Source organism: Oryctolagus cuniculus, chromosome 3 (assembly GCF_051225735.1).
Source record: "Oryctolagus cuniculus isolate XC-2025 breed Fujian yellow rabbit chromosome 3, ASM5122573v1, whole genome shotgun sequence".
NCBI classification, from domain to species: Eukaryota; Metazoa; Chordata; class Mammalia; order Lagomorpha; family Leporidae; genus Oryctolagus; species Oryctolagus cuniculus.
In genome coordinates, this window is record NC_142869.1 from 33,429,171 (window position 1) to 33,445,152 (window position 15,982).

The 15,982-nt window shown below is 41.0% G+C and overlaps 1 protein-coding gene across 3 annotated transcripts in view; it reads right to left on the bottom strand.

The window, feature by feature from the left end:
- The window catches only part of ADAM23 (ADAM metallopeptidase domain 23), a 170,953-nt gene that overhangs the window by 126,815 nt on the left and 28,156 nt on the right, over window positions 1–15,982 (bottom strand). For all 3 annotated transcript variants that reach the window (XM_008259040.4, XM_002712550.6, XM_089329978.1), the window contains exon 3: window positions 2,244–2,320. In XM_008259040.4, coding sequence (XP_008257262.4) covers window positions 2,244–2,320 — 77 coding nt within the window. The remainder of the gene's footprint in view (window positions 1–2,243; window positions 2,321–15,982) is intronic.

The following is a 15,982-nucleotide window of genomic DNA, read 5'->3' on the forward strand; positions in this document are numbered from 1 at the left end:
ATAGTCCACGAGTAAAGCTGTCCCAAGGCCTACATCTCCTGACTCATTTATCTTTCTCTCAACTTCATAATTTGCAAAGCAGCTCAGCAAAAGTCTCGCAGTCCCTTAGCTTGCCATATGCAATATGGTTCTGCCTCCACGGTATGCACTAGGCTGCGTCCCAAGAGCATGCTTCTCCATTTGCAACCACAACCTGTCATCCCAGCACTTTGCTTCCTGACTGGTTTTTTTTTTTTTTTTTTTTTTTTTTTTTTTTTTTTTTTTGACAGGAAGAGTGGACAGTGAGAGAGAGAGAGACAGAGAGAAAGGTCTTCCTTTTCCATTGGTTCACCCTCCAATGGCTGCAATGGCTGCAATGGCTGCAATGGCTGCCGTGCTGCGGCCGGTGCACCGCGCTGATCCGAAGCCAGGAGCCAGGTGCTTCTCCTGGTTTCCCATGCGGGTGCAGGGCCCAAGCACTTGGGCCATCCTCCACTGCACTCCCTGGCCACAGCAGAGAGCTGGCCTGGAAGAAGGGCAACCAGGACAGAATCCGGCGCCCCAACCGGGACTAGAACCTGGGGTGCCAGCGCTGCAGGCAGAGGATTAGCCCATTGAGCCACAGCGCCGGCCCTGACTGGTTCTTGTCCTCAAACATCACCTTTCCCAAGACGCCTTTTCACACTCCTCAGTGTGTAGAACTGCCTCTCCTTGGTGCCACCATAACATTCCACACTAAATTCTAGCAAAACACATGTCATACTTATGTGAATTTATATTTATCTATCAAACTTTTCCACCTGAAACTCTAAATTTCTCAAGATAGACTATCCATAGCAGGTGCTCTACTTGATTCCTTTGCATGTTAAATGCTAGTGATCAATAAGTTCTGCTAAGCACCCTGAACACTCCATATGAGCCTTTCTTAATCATCTACTACTTGATTAGGGGGCTCTCCCATGGCTGTGATATTTTAAGTTCAAAACTCATTGAAGTGTTGGTTCTATAATTAGGATACAATCTGAAATGATGATCTCCACTGCAGCAAGCCTTAAAGGAGTAGAGGATTTAAACAAACTAAAATTAGCCATCTCTTGCTGCTCAACACAGTCTAAGAGTTGGCAATACAAACCTCTTAGGCAGGCACACTGCTGACACAGCATGTTTTAATGCAACTCAACCAAAGAAGCAAACCTGCAATATCTAATATGGGGAATTCTGAGTTCTGCTGATTCATTCCAACCTACAGCTGCAAAAATAGTTGAGTTAGGAGAATCCAAACTGACTCTGCATTTTTCTTCTGCAGAGCTCACAAAGTTGGACATACAGAAATTTAATAGTTATTTATATAGTTCTTTGCAATTTCTCAGATATTGGCTGTAGTCACCTACAATACAGTGTCCAAAAGCATTAAATAATATTTTCTTGTAAAGACACAATCCTGGTAAAAAATACTGATGAGAGTTTAAAATACTGACTAGAGTTTCTCTAACTAAATAAAGTCATGATGTAAATAATTTTCACCAAAGAAAGGCTCAGTTCTAACTCTACTTGAGGCCAAAGAGCACTGGTTAAATAAACAGCTCTTGTTTATACTTTGTACAAAGACATCTGTACAACTGGTTCCAACTTAGGAAACAGGACTTAAATATCAACATAAACACATGTTCAGAAACAATTAGGTAAATTTTTATCAGGATCAAAAATTTTAGGAAATAATATTAGAGCAAATTATGAAGTTAAGAATTATCTCAAAAAAATCATCTCAAAATAATTATTTACAAGTCATCACTTACTTTGTTCTTCCTACAGAAGTTATGTGAATCACTTTATAAAAGGTAAAATGGAAGAAATTTCTAGAGTGAAGTCTAATTATACATGAATAGGTAATTTATCATTTTAGGTATAGCAATGATTACAGTTAATATTTAATTAACAAGTATTACTTCAACTATTTATTCCACGTAAAATCATAATATGCTACGTTCGAGTTATTCAATACATTAATTTTTTGGAATTCTGGTAGATCTTCAATTTATTTAAATGTTTTAATAAACTAAATATTAAATGTTTTTTCAGGAAAAGAAAAAAGATAGAATTCACTATGCAGACTTTTCTATTTCTCTTTAAATGCTTTATAACATTTAATCAGCTAGAAAATATCAGTTGCTTTAACAACAGACAATATTTTTGAATAACCAGTGTCATGGAAATGAAAATTTTATTGCACCTGCTCCCTGAGACAATTACAGCCCAATACTTACTTATTCAGTATGAGGTCAAGAATGAATTTGGAGCCAAAGGCCTCAATCTGGAAGCTTGCCTGGGCCAGATGGACAGCCTATAGATTCAAAAAGACAGAAAGAACCTTAACTCACTTTCCTCTTAGACTTATTATATTCATATAAAGAATAATATTCAACAGGAATAAATTTGAATGTTTTAATTCATTTATATATGTATTTTTATGTAGCAATTCATTTCTTTAACAGACCAGATGTGTTGCCATTTCTTTGCTGGGAAAAACTAAAAAAAACAACCAGTCCTTTAACAGGAACCCATTGAGATCAAAATCAAGAACATATCCTGCTGGACTTCCAAATTCACTATAATGAATTATGCAAAAGTCTGACTAATAAAGCTTGATTTCAGCTTATTTTATGCTTAAGCCTCACCACTTCTTCCTGCACACCTAAGTGAAAACTCACGTAAATGCTCTGGAAATTTTCTGGAACTTTCCTTACATGATGTATCAGCAGAACGGGACAGTAAAATTGGATAGCACAACCTCCTAACTTCAGAAAACACTTAGAACCTGGTCCACTGGGAACACTGAGAGTTGATATCCCCCTTTGAAGGTCACACATTGGAGCCAGCACTGTGGCGGAGTAGGTTAAGCCTCCGCCTGCCGTGCAGCATCCCATATGGGCACCGGTTTGAGTCCCGGCTGTTCCACTTCAGATCCAGCTCTCTGCTATGGCCTGGGAAAGCAGTAGAAGATGCCCCAAGTGCTTGGGCCCCTGTACCCATGTGGGACACCCTGATGTAGCTCCTGACTCCTGGCTTCAGATTGGCCCAACTCGAGCCATTGTAGCCATCTGGGGAGTGAACTCTCTCTCCCTCTCACTGTCGGTAACTCTACCTCTAAAATAAATAAATAAAGTAGTAAAACTATTTTTTTTAAAAGTCACACATTTACCAGTTTTGTCTTCATTTGCCTTAATTCAAAATTCAAAGAGAATTCCATCCAAACATGAATCTTATTTACTAAGTGTTAAAGATTAGTACAGTTTGCATAAACATCTGGAATGATGCAAATGAACAAATCAACGAAGTTTTGTCAAAGTACTGGTCCAAGTAAAACTCTCCTTTGTCACTCTATCAAATAAAAGAGGACAAGGATAAATGCAACACCCTCACCACCTGCTCTGATGCACAAAGGTCCTTCCTGCACTTTCTGCAACCTGCACGCCTGAGCCACAGTGGGCCCCTACGGGACACACCAGGCCTCTCCTCCTGGGGCCTCCAGCCCCATCTTCTCCCACTCCACGCCATGCTCCTCCTTGCTCTCCCCTCCACTTCATCAAGACCCCGCCCACCCTTCAAAGGCCTCCCACTGCGTTCCTTTCCCAGAAGGCCTCCTTCCCACACCCTCTTGGAATGAATTCTTCATCCCCAGGGCATCTGCAACACTTGATTTTGTTAGCTGTATCAGTAAAAATATTTTAACATTTTAATTTGTTTTAACTTGAAGAAGCAAGATGATTTTCTACAAATTGATTTTAGGCTACCTCACTAAATGCATCTTTTTCTCACACAGACCAAATGGAAACAGTATGTTCATCTAACATATTTGTCTCCACTTTAAATCATTTAAATACAATATTGTATGTTATTAATTTTCTTATATTCTATTTCTCTTCCCAGTGCTATACATACTACAACTCTATATATATAGACTACAGATTATTCTCTATACCAACATAATTACAAATGCTACTTTCCCCTGTCATTCTTTCTGCCCAGTCTTTGACACAGTTAAAATAGCTTTTAGCTTCTAATTTCCATGTTATTCCATTTCAATTTATCAAATTTTCTTTAGCAAAACACCAGATAGTTGTGACAAAAGTACATTCTAAATATGTTTTAAATCAGGTAAAGTGAGTCCTTAACATTATACATTATACTGTTGGGTATAGTTTTGTTTTTTGTGTTTTTTTTTTTTTTTTTTTTTTTTGACAGGCAGAGTGGACAGTGAGAGAGAGAGACAGAGAGAAAGGTCTTCCTTTTCCGTTAGTTCACCCCTCAATGGCCGCTGCGGCCAGCCCACCGCGCTGATCCGAAGGCAGGAGCCAGGTGCTTCTCCTGGTCTCCCATGCGGGTGCAGGGCCCAAGGACTTGGACCATCCTCCACTGCACTCCCGGGCCACAGCAGAGAGCTGGACTGGAAGAGGAGCAACTGGGACAGAATCCGGCGCCCCGACTGGGACTAGAACCTGGGGTGCCGGTGCCGCAGGCAGAGGATTAGCCTAGTGAGCCACAGCACCGGCCGGGTATAGTTTTTAAATATAATATTAGCCCATCTCTTCCAAATGTAGAAAAATTAGAAGAATGGCCAGAATGAGTAGAGTTTTACAATATATAACCATATTACTTTGGGTTTATTGAATACAATTTTATTTTTTAAACATTAATTTTTATTATCTATTTAAAAGGCAGAGTTACAGGGGTAGTGGGGAGACAGAGAGAGAGAGTCAGAGAGAGAGAGAGAGAGAGAGAGAAAATGACAGAGAGAGAGTCAGAGAGAGAGAGAGAGAGAGAATGACAGAGAGTAAGAGAGAGAGAGAGAGAGAGATCTTTTAGCCACTGGGCCAGGCCACAGCCAGGACACTGGAACTCCATCCTGGTCTCCCACATGGGTGGCAAGGACTAAGTACTTGGGCCATGTTCTGCTGCTTTCCCAGGTGCATTAACAGGCAGCTGGTTTGAAAGTGGAGCAGCCGGGACTCAAACCAACACCCAAATAGATACCAGCATGATAGGCAGCAGCTTAACTCATTGAGCAACGCCAGCCCCATTTAATATGACTTTAGAGCTGACTACCTGACAGCACCACTGGACAAGCACAGACAACCTCCAGGACTGCTCTTTTCAAAGAAGGAACTCCACCGCGAGGTTTAGAAATGTGTTTGGCAGTACAATGAGATCACAGCAATACTAGAGGAGAGTTCGTGTACCACACATGAGGGCAGAGCCCGTGATTTCCTGCCTTGGGATACACGTTAACAGTCTTTTTGTAAAGACATTCCCTGGAATAGCACAGGGGATGAATACAGGGTTTTATAGCCAAAGAGCACCATTTCACAAGAATGAGCACATCCCTGGGCTCAGAATTACCACCCTGAAGGGCCGGGAACAGCTGTTGCCTAAGCACTTTGCTATTTTCCTTTTGACTCAGAATCTGGCACGGGGAAATTACAGGAGCTCCATAAACAAAAACAACTAAACTCAGTTATATACACAAACCTCCCTCACTGGGAGCAGCTTACACATCTTCACAACGTGCTTTTGTTCTTCTGGTTTTTTCTTTCTACTAGGTGGTACCTAATGGCATCATATTAAATAACTTGTGAAGACTATTGAGAATAACATATTAAATAATAGCTAGGATTGGCTTTGCAGCCCATCCCAAGCAATGGTATGTTATCAAGCACCCATACATATTCAATTTTGCTTAAGTTACATTACATAAGCTGAAGAGAGCGCTACATTTTCTTGGAACTTATATTCTGGAATAGTTAACACAGATATAAAAACAATAGAAAACTATCTATTCATAGAAATAAAAGGCAAACATTTTCGTGGCATACATATGTTCTTGCAACTATGCTTCACATAAAACGAGTGTTCAAGCAGAATTCTTCACTACCTGGCAAGGATTTGTGGATTCTGCAGCATGCATGTGTAACTAGAACTCAAAATGGGAAATGCAAAGTCTGTACTTCACAAGCACTCAGAAGATGTTCTGAGCCCGGATTTCATAATTCTGGATAAACTTAGCAACTTGGAGAACTGAGTATCTACATTATCACCACATCCTCTGAACATGTGTTTTGCTTTAGTACGCTCTACACTATAGGAGGTCAGGGAAGTAGGAGAAAATTTGGAAGTTGTTTCCTTTTTCTTAAGATATATCCAGTTTATTTGGGGAGACATTTAAGTAATAAAAGAAATGTATCAGAGTGGCATATGAACAAGTCAAGAAGATGCTTCACACAGAGGTGGGAAGCCCCAAAGGGTATCAAGCAGGCCCCACCCAGGGGAAGAGGGAAGAGGGTTGTGGACATGGGCTTTGGAAAGAGGGTGCTAGGGACGGAAATATGCACTAATTAGACCTTGAAGCCAGGCTTGACGGAAGTGTCTTCTCTACTGAGTAGAATCACGGGAAAACAAAACAATGAAACAGTTGACGACTAGTGAGACTAGAAGTCTCTTTTTCTCATTTTTACTTCCCTCATTGTTTTGATGATTGTTTATTCTATGATTAAAACACTGAATGCATATGTACATGTATGTGTGCACACGTGATGTGCATGCATGTGTGAACCACACCCTTTCAGAGCAGTCTCCTCCTGTATCTGGTGGCATACAGTGCTGTCCTGTACTCTAATGGTTTTCTCATAGACACTTAAGGAGTTTCTTCTCCATTTTGTTCAAACACAGAGGAAAAATTTCACAAAATCTCAAACAAAATTTCTTTTGACATTCAGAACACTTTATACTGGTTCAGAGAACACAGATTTCAAATTCACCAATTAACAAGAAGGAAGAAGAATCATCTAATCAGATTCTTGAAGGAGCCTCCCTCATTGTCACGGATTGAGTGAGAGGACACTTCCCTGCAAAGCCTTTTACTAACTGGTAAACCAATGTATTTTCCTTCTCAGATAAAACCAGGGGACAGAGAATCCAGAAATCCAAATAACTGAATACCTGTATCAAATAAACTGTTAAGTTTAAATTTATGTTTGGGGAAAATAAATCATATCTTAGATTGCAGAGACTTTTCTATGGATGACTCATCTTAATCCATCCTGCAGCTGGAGAAACATAAAAGTGAAGCTATGGATTATTTTTCTTTATAACACAAAAAAATCCAATAATATGAATATATCTTAGGAATTTCTAAAGTCCAAAAGAAAATATCACTAGATATTTCTAATTGCAATCTGGTTATAACACCTTATCCTAAGATAGTTAATGATCAAATAGACTTGTGTAATAAAAATAATAATGCCTGTATGTCCTGTATTTTAATCATCTCACAACAGTGTTTTCCAGAATAACATAGTAGACATTCTAATTATCCTTCTATAGGACAAAAACATTTTTAAGTGGCACAGAGAGGTTAAGTGATGTTTTTGGTCCAAGGTCACACATCAAAGGAAGTAATACAAGGTGTTAGCTTTAACTCAATGACAAAAGATGCCAAGTTTATGCCAGAAGTCCTTAAATCTCAAAGCTTCAATGTTCCTGGTCATTAAGATATAAATAATTATGGCTTACCAACAGGATGTATACAGGATTGAATTTTACAACAATGTAAAATAAAGTTCCTAGGAAAAGCTGGCAACACTGAAAGAGTTCAATAATTTTGGAAGGGGACAGCAAAGTAAAAGGAGAAATGGAAAAAAGGAGAATATACTAACACTTTGGAAAAGATATTAGTCAACCCCACCTTAAAGTTCTCCCCCAGGTTAGCTGGCTCCCTTCTAGCAAATTCAAATGTACATTCATACATTGAAAAATCTGCCCATTTTTATTGCTAATTACCTTATGTATTATGCTTTGACCTTGTTCAAGTTGTCGTGTCTTTGAAATATATGAATCATTTTCATGAGAAGTGGAACAGCTGCAAATGTTAGATGGAGGCAGTTTTGCAAATTAAGGTAATTTGCTGAACATTCCTGCCAAAACGCATTTAAATAGGTAGCTCGTGGGAGAGAATATCATCATGTTTCCTTCTAGCATGTTCCAATTCACAGTATTACGGGTTAACCCACTAATAAATTTGCATTGAATACCTGCCTTGTGTGAGATACTGTGGCAGATACAAAGATACATAATTAGCATTTATACCAAAAAGCTTATAATCTGCTTGGGGAAATGAAATGAGAAACCACAAAGACTGAAAAATACATAAATTAAATCATAATTTAATGATAATTCTTTGTGAAAATGCCCCATACGACTTAAGAATGATTAATTCCTTAATTATGAGTAGAGGCAACAAGTGCATTTGATTTTGAAGAACACAAATGCAGGGGACTGAAAAAACATGGACTTAGTCTTGGGCTGGTTTTAGGGAAGCCTTTCGAAGCACCAACAAATGCACAGCATTCAGAGAGCTCTAGGACTGATTTAACAGGATGAAATCCCAAGGTGTTTCTAAGTGTTTGCTAGCAAATAAATGCTTAAGAAACACGCCTTTAAAGTAAAACACAGGATGCCTTCCACTCAGAAGTGTTAAACTGCAATTTGGATTGTGGTAAGAATTTAATGTGACAGTTTATCATAAAAATGCAGCATTTCCCCAGATCACTGAGTAGTGTGAACACATTAGAAGAGACTTCAAAAAGTTCATGGAAGTGGTTAAAAGATATGTTTATTTTGTAGCAAACATTTTTGAGGGGCTGCCATTGTGGTGCAGCAGGGTAAGCCACCACTTGTGACACTGGCATCTCATATCAGAGCAATGTTTCAAGTCTCGGCTACTCTGCTTCCATTCCAGCTCCCTGCTGATGTGCCTGGAAAAGCAGCAGAAAATGGCCCAAGAACTTGGCATTCTAACATACATGTGGGAGACCTGGATGGAGTTCCAGTTTCTTGGCTTCAGTCTGGCCCAACCCTGGCTATTGCAGCCATTTTGTGAGTGAATCACTGTATGGAAAACCTCTCTCTCTCTCTCTCTTTCTCTCTCTCTCTAACACTTTCAAATAAATAATCTTTAAGAAAATTGAAATTCATGCATAGTTTTTAAATAATACACATGGTCCCTGAACTTTTTGAAGACTCCTCTCACACAGGTCCAAAAAAGTATCAAGTATTTTGCTAAACAATGTCTTTTAGCCATAAACTCAGAAATTAAAATCATATCTTTTGAAGGATACCACAGAAACCAGATCAAAACACCTGCTAGCAACAGTATTTTATACTTTATGTTCTGTGTGGGTGCACTGTTGAAATCTTTACTTAATATATACTAAATTGATCTTCTGTATATAAAGATAATTGAAAAATGAATCGACGTGAATGGAATGGAAGAGGGCGCGGGAGATGGGAGGGTTGCGGGTTGGAGGGTGGTTATCGGGGGGGGAATGCCATTGTAATCCATAAGCTGTACTTTGGAAATTTATATTTACTAAATAAAAGTTAAAAAAAAAAAACAGGAGTTTATCCTAAAAAAAATAAAAATAAAAATAAACCTAATTGTATATAATTAGAAAATTGCAAAAAAAAAAAAAAATAGAAGCTGGGAGGCAGCAGTGATGGCTAAAATGATTGGGTTCCTGCCATGTGGGACACCTGGATGGAGTTCCCCGTTCCTAGCTTCAGTCCCAGCCCAGCCACAACCTGTTGCAGGCATTTGGGGAGTGACCCAGCAGATGGGAGCATCTCTCTCTTTCTCTTTCTTTCTCTTTCTCTTTCTCTTTCTCTTTCTCTTTCTCTTTCTCTTTCTCTTTCTCTTTCTCTCTCTCTCTCTCTCTCTCTCTCCCCCTTTCCTTTTCTCCATCTTTCCTCCTTCTCCCCATCAAATAATAAATAAATAAAAATAATTTTTAAAAATTCTATATGGCCAGCTAAAGAAGCAAATCTCTGTTTCATATTATGGGGTGGAGGAGGGTAGGTGGCCTCAAACTAAGATTTTCCTTAGTGCTTATTTAACAACCCTGGAACAATACATGTTCACTGACAAATCTCCCTTGGACATTTACCCTAAATTTCTTCTATACATTTACCTTAGTGATTAATGTTTGCTGGTTATTAAACTGAAAACACCAAGTAAAGAGAGATTTGCATCACAAGCCTCCCGAAAACTTGTGATTTGACAATGCATAAAGCATTACAAGTATCACTACAGCTGTATTATTTAACGTCCATCTATTTCCTGAAAGACGAAATACAACTATGACAACAGTTACCATGGAAGTGGCTTCTTCCTGCTGCCTTCCTGAATAGTAACATTTAATTTGATGCATTAATCTCGTAGCTGAAGTATGATTCACCTTGTTTTTTCTCTCCATCAATTCCCACATCACTAAACTGCACAACTCTAACGAGTGCTGCTGTCTCTCTCTCTCTTATAACGTTTTTGTCATAAAGCAAGAACATATTTTGTCTTTCTAGCCAGAATTATTGAACACCCACTAAATAATTTAAATAAAAGAATAGAAAGAAGGTATACATTTTAGGAAGCAAAAGACATCAAGCCCCATGCTTAAAGACTGTGACTCATTACCTGACAGTTTTTAAAATCTGCTTATGTAATGTTAATACTACCCTGAAAGGAAGGAAAAGACCTCCATACGGCAATACTCCACAAGAAACTGACACCAAGGTCTGTCTAGTCTGTTCCTTGCAATGTGATCTACAATGGTCCAGTGGACTGACATCAATGCAAATATCTACCCAGGGCAAAGAAAAAAAAAAGGCTCTTTAACATAGGTCTTTTTGATGACCACATAAGGATTAGTTAAGAATGAATGAGTCTGAAGTACAAAATGAGAATTGTGGCATGGTAATTACACAGTCCACTTGAGCCCTGTTATATCCAGCAAACCGTAAATGCTATAGAGTACATTCAAATATTAATTTGCAGTTCTCCCTCACCAGGAAACTACTGACAACAAAGAACCAAGGGAGGCTGAGCAGACTTGTGCAGGTTGGTTCTCTCTTCCCTCAAAATACCTTGATTTTCCTGTTCCTCATGGGTGGATCTCATACTGCTCCTGCCAGTGATTTTTGTTGATACTTCTACACCAGCATTTTACTTCAATTTGCAGAAAAGTTTCAGTCTCTGCTTAGAATACTACTCAAAGTTCACCCTAAAAATATACAGCTGCTTGGCAATGAGATCTTTAAGAGGTCTTTGCTTTTCTTCCCTGCCTCACAAGATGCATGTCACAAGCCGCAGATGACTAGGGCAGAGCCTCTGTGCGCTCCAGAGACCACAGCAATAGATTAGAGAGTTCTGTGTTCTCTGGTCCTCAGATGCATCTCGTTTTGTCCTTTTCTCTGATTTCTGACCTTATCTATGATCGGGGATAGGTTGCATTCTGTCCCATGGGACGGAAAGAGCAACTTTTACACAAGAGATTTGGCTAAAAATAATTTCCCCATTTTATAAAAATGCAGGAGCTTAGACCTCCTGGGTAACTTTGTTATGGCCACTTTCGGACACAGAGAGAACCCGGGGTGCCGGCGCCACAGGCGGAGGATTAGCCTATTGAGCCACAGCGCCGGCCTCTGGAATATATTTTTTAAAAATAACAATGTTTCAAAATATTTTAATAGTGACAAAAAATAATAAAGGAATAAAGTAGTTAAATAATTTTATATAATTTCCATTATTATTTCAAGTGATTTTTATATTATAGAAAATAAGCAAATAACTATAACTGGTTCATTACTATTATAGTAATTAATAATTACTATTATTAATAACTGATGAATAACCCAAAATAAAATCTACTGATAGAACATAGATATTTTTCCAAAAATAAAAGACTATAATTATAATCCTTTTATCATGGCAAAAAAAAAAAAAGAAAAGCTATTTAAATGGAGACTTCGAGGAAACTTGTCTTTCTCACTTCCATCCCGATGAACACTATACTGGTCAGTTTCTTATAAAATAAAAATCACAGAATCTGCTGTCAGGGCAACAAGACTAACACTAGTGTGCAAATAGACATGACGTGAGGAACGGTGCTGAGTGACAGAAACACTTCCCCTTCTGACTTCCAGGCAAACAGGTTCTACAGCAGGGCTTCCCGGCCCCTACACACCTGACGTCTCAGCCTGGGTACTTCTTTGATGCGAGGGGCTGTCTGAGAGCTCTGGTGTGTTGGACAGCAATCCTGTTTGTGCCTTCTCCACCCTCACCTGTAACAACCAAAACTATGTCCAGACATTGCTGCCTGTGAGACCAAATGCCTGGTGGAGAAGCCCTTCTCTGGATGTATGGGAGATGTAGGAATTTACATAGCTTCCTCTAAGTGTGCTGCCTTGAATAAAATTCAACCTTATTTCCAAAGCTGATTTTTAGCTGCCACCAAAGCCCTTTAAAAAAACCAGCATGAAGTAAACTGATGCAAACAGAAAACGAGGACTTGAGGTAATTCAAAAGTTAAATGTAATACACCTGAAAAAGGGTAATTTTTTAAATGCATATCCAGCCAGTGCCATGGCTCACCAGGCTAATCCTCCATCTGCAGCGCCGGCACTCCAGGTTCTAGTCCCGGTTGGGGTACCGGATTCTGTCCTGCTTGCTCTTCTTCCAGTCCAGCTCTCTGCTGTGGCCCAGGAGTGCAGTGGAGGATGGCCCAGGTCCTTGGGTCCTGCACCAGCATGGGAGACCAAGAGGAAGCTCCTGGCTCCTGGCTTCGGATCAGCGCAGCACACCAGCCATAGCAGCCATTTGGGGGGGTGAAACAACAGAAGGAAGACCTTTCTCTCTGTCTCTCTCACTGTCTAACTCTGCCTGTCAAAATAAAATAAAATAAAAATGCATATCCGGGGCTAGTGCTGTGGTGCAGCAGGTTAATGCCCTGGCTTGCAGTGCCAGCAACCCATATGGGCGCCAGTTCGAGACCCAGCTGCTCCACTTCCAATCCAGCTCTCTGCTATGGCCTGGGAAAGCAGTAGTAGATGGCCCAAGTCCTTGGGCCCCTGTACCCGCGTGGGAGACCCAGAAGAAGCTCCTGGCTCCTGGCTTCAGATCGGCACAGCTCCGGCGGTTGCGGCCAGTTGGGGAGTGAACCATCAATGGAAGACCTCTCTCTTCTCTCTCTGCCTCTCCTCTCTCTATGTAACTCTGACTTCCAAATAAATAAATAAATCTTTAAAATAAATAAATACATACATACATAGCCATAGAAATCCCCCAAATTAAATTACACATTTGAATGAGCTAACAATACTATAACTTCTACAGTGTAGAAATTTAATATTTCTAAAAAGGTTGCTTGCTTTCTCCTTTCCAATCTGGGCCATGCAGAATGACTCCTGCAAAGAGGGTACCAGGAAGAAAACGGGCTGTTCTGTCATCCACAGTGGTGACCAAGAGTACACCAACAATCCTCACAAGCGCATCCAAGGAGTAGGCTTCAAGAAAGGTGCCCCTCAGGAAGTCTGCCTTCAAGGAGTTGGGCACTCCAGAAGTGCACCCCAATGCCAGACTCAACAAAGATCTCTGGGCAAAAGGAATAAGGAATGTCCCATAACACATCCATGTGAGATTGTCCAGAAAATGGAAAGAGGATGGAGATTCATCAAACAAGCTCTGACCTTGGTTACCAACATCCCTGTCACTGTTTCAAAAATCTACAGACTGGCAATGTGAATGGGAACTATTGATTAAAGTTATAAAACTGAAAAAAAAAAAAACTTCATATATGTTTTGTTTCTTTCCAAAGTGGCAGCTTCTTATTACCTTTTTTTTTTAAGATTTATTCATTTGTTTGAAAATCAGAGTTATAGAGAGAGAGGGAGGGAGAGAGAGAGAGAGAGGGAGAGAGTGAGCAATCTTCCATCTGCTGGTTCACTCCCCAACAGCCTAGATGGCTGCAACAGTCAGGGCTGAGCCAGATCAAAGCCAGGAGCCAGGAGGTGCATCTGGGTTTCCCATGAGGGTGCAGGGGCCCAAAAACTTGGGCCATCTTCTGCTGCTTTTCCCAAGCCATTAGTAGGGAGCTGGACTGGAAGTAGAACAGCCAGGACACAAACCAGCACCCATATGGGATGCCAGTTTCATAGGCAGTGGCTTTACCCACTATGCCGCAACACTGGCCCCTCTTATTATCTTTTGAAATAGTATTTGGTGACTCCAAACACACACACACACACACACACACACACGCACCTCACACACACACCTGTAAATAGGTGAGGGAATAGGTCTGTATGTGGCCTTGGTTTGGAAGCTGCTATGATGGGGCTGGTGCTGTGGTGCAGTGGGTTAAAGCCCACTGGAAGACCTCTCTCTCCTCTCTTGCTCTACCTCTTTTTTTTTTTTTTTTTTTTTTTTTTTACAGGCAGAGTGGACAGTGAGAGAGAGACAGAGAGAAAGGTCTTCCTTTTTCCATTGGTTCACCCTCCAATGGCCGCCGCGGCTGGCGTGCTGCGGCCGGCGCACCGCGCCGATCCAAAGCCAGGAGCCAGGTGCTTCCTCCTGGTCTCCCATGCGGGTGCAGGGCCCAAGCACTTGGGCCATCCTCCACTGCACTCCCTGGCCACAGCAGAGAGCTGGCCTAGAAGAGGGGCAACCTGGCCTAGAAGAGGGGCAACCGGGAGGGACAGAATTGGGCGCCCCGACCGGGACTAGAACCCGGTGTGCCAGCGCTGCAAGGCGGAGGATTAGCCTAGTGAGCCACGGTGCCAGCCGCTCTACCTCTTTCTGTAACTCTGTCTTTCAAATAAATAAAATGAATCATTTTAAAAAAAAAAAAAAGGAAGTTGCTATGCTGTCATTCAATCATTCACATAACAACCTCTCCATGGTGAAATCCCGAGGTCTCTCAACACCATTTACGTGCTGACAACTTTCATATTTCCATCTCATCCTGACCTGCCCCTGAGACTGGGGCCAAGCAGCCCATCAGTACACGCAAAGAGATCACCTGTCCTCCAAGGCTGAGCAGGTTTCACTTTCTCTCAGCCTTCCTCTGAACGCTTCTCCTCAGCCACTCCATGTTGAGAAACAGTACCATTATGCCCCAAGAAAAAGCCTTCTTGGAGGATTGACTCTTGGATAAGGGTCCTATTTCTGCCCTATCAAATTTCCATAAATACTATGGCTCTTTAAACAACAAAAATTATTCTCTCCCACTTCTGGAGGTCAAAAGTCCAAAACTGAAGTCTGGTGTGCAGAGGGAAGATGTTAGTTGGGCTGGCCCCTACTCCAGGGAAGAGGCCGTTCCTTGTCTTCAGCTTCTTCTTCACTCCCGGGCCCCTCCTCACCTCACACCTGCTTCCATCATCACATTTCCTGCTCGGACTCTGACCCTTACTGAACTCTTGATCACCTCATAATCTTCCTTCACACGATTCTTTACTTAGTAGCATCTACAGAGTCCCTTTTGCCATGGAAGGTAACATATTCAGAGGTTCTGGGGATGATGGTGTAGACATCTTTGGGGGGAGGTGGGTATTCTTTTTTCTACCACAGGCTTTCTTCTTTTCTAGCCTATCCTTACTCTGCCAAATTACCATCGTATGAGAACTCTCCCTGTAAAATATACCCTTAATCCACTGATCTTGCAATTCCCCTGCTGCTACCCAAGAGCACACAGTCCACCTGGCCTCTGCCCCGAACAGCTGCAAGCCCCTCCTAACAGGTCTCCCTGCTTTCACTCTTACCCCTCCACAGTTTGTCTGCCATTGAGCTGCTTGAATGATCTTTTCAAAATACAAAGCAGACAACATATTTCTTTCTATAAAATCCACCAGTGGCTTCCCAGGATAACCAGAACAAAGTACTCATGGGCTCTTCATCCTCTGGTTGCGTCCAACCATTAAAAAGTAACAAAGCAGAAAACACGTAATTTTTTCTCCACCAAATGTCTCTCTATCCATCACCATCAGTCATCACAGGCCTTCCATGTTGAGCTGGAGCTCTTAGCAACTCATCAAGCTGGGTACTTGTGATGCAGTTGCTTTTCCTGGGTTTCCAAGTTTCCTTCTTTCCCAAGAGGCAGAAGACAGCATCTTAACACATAATTCC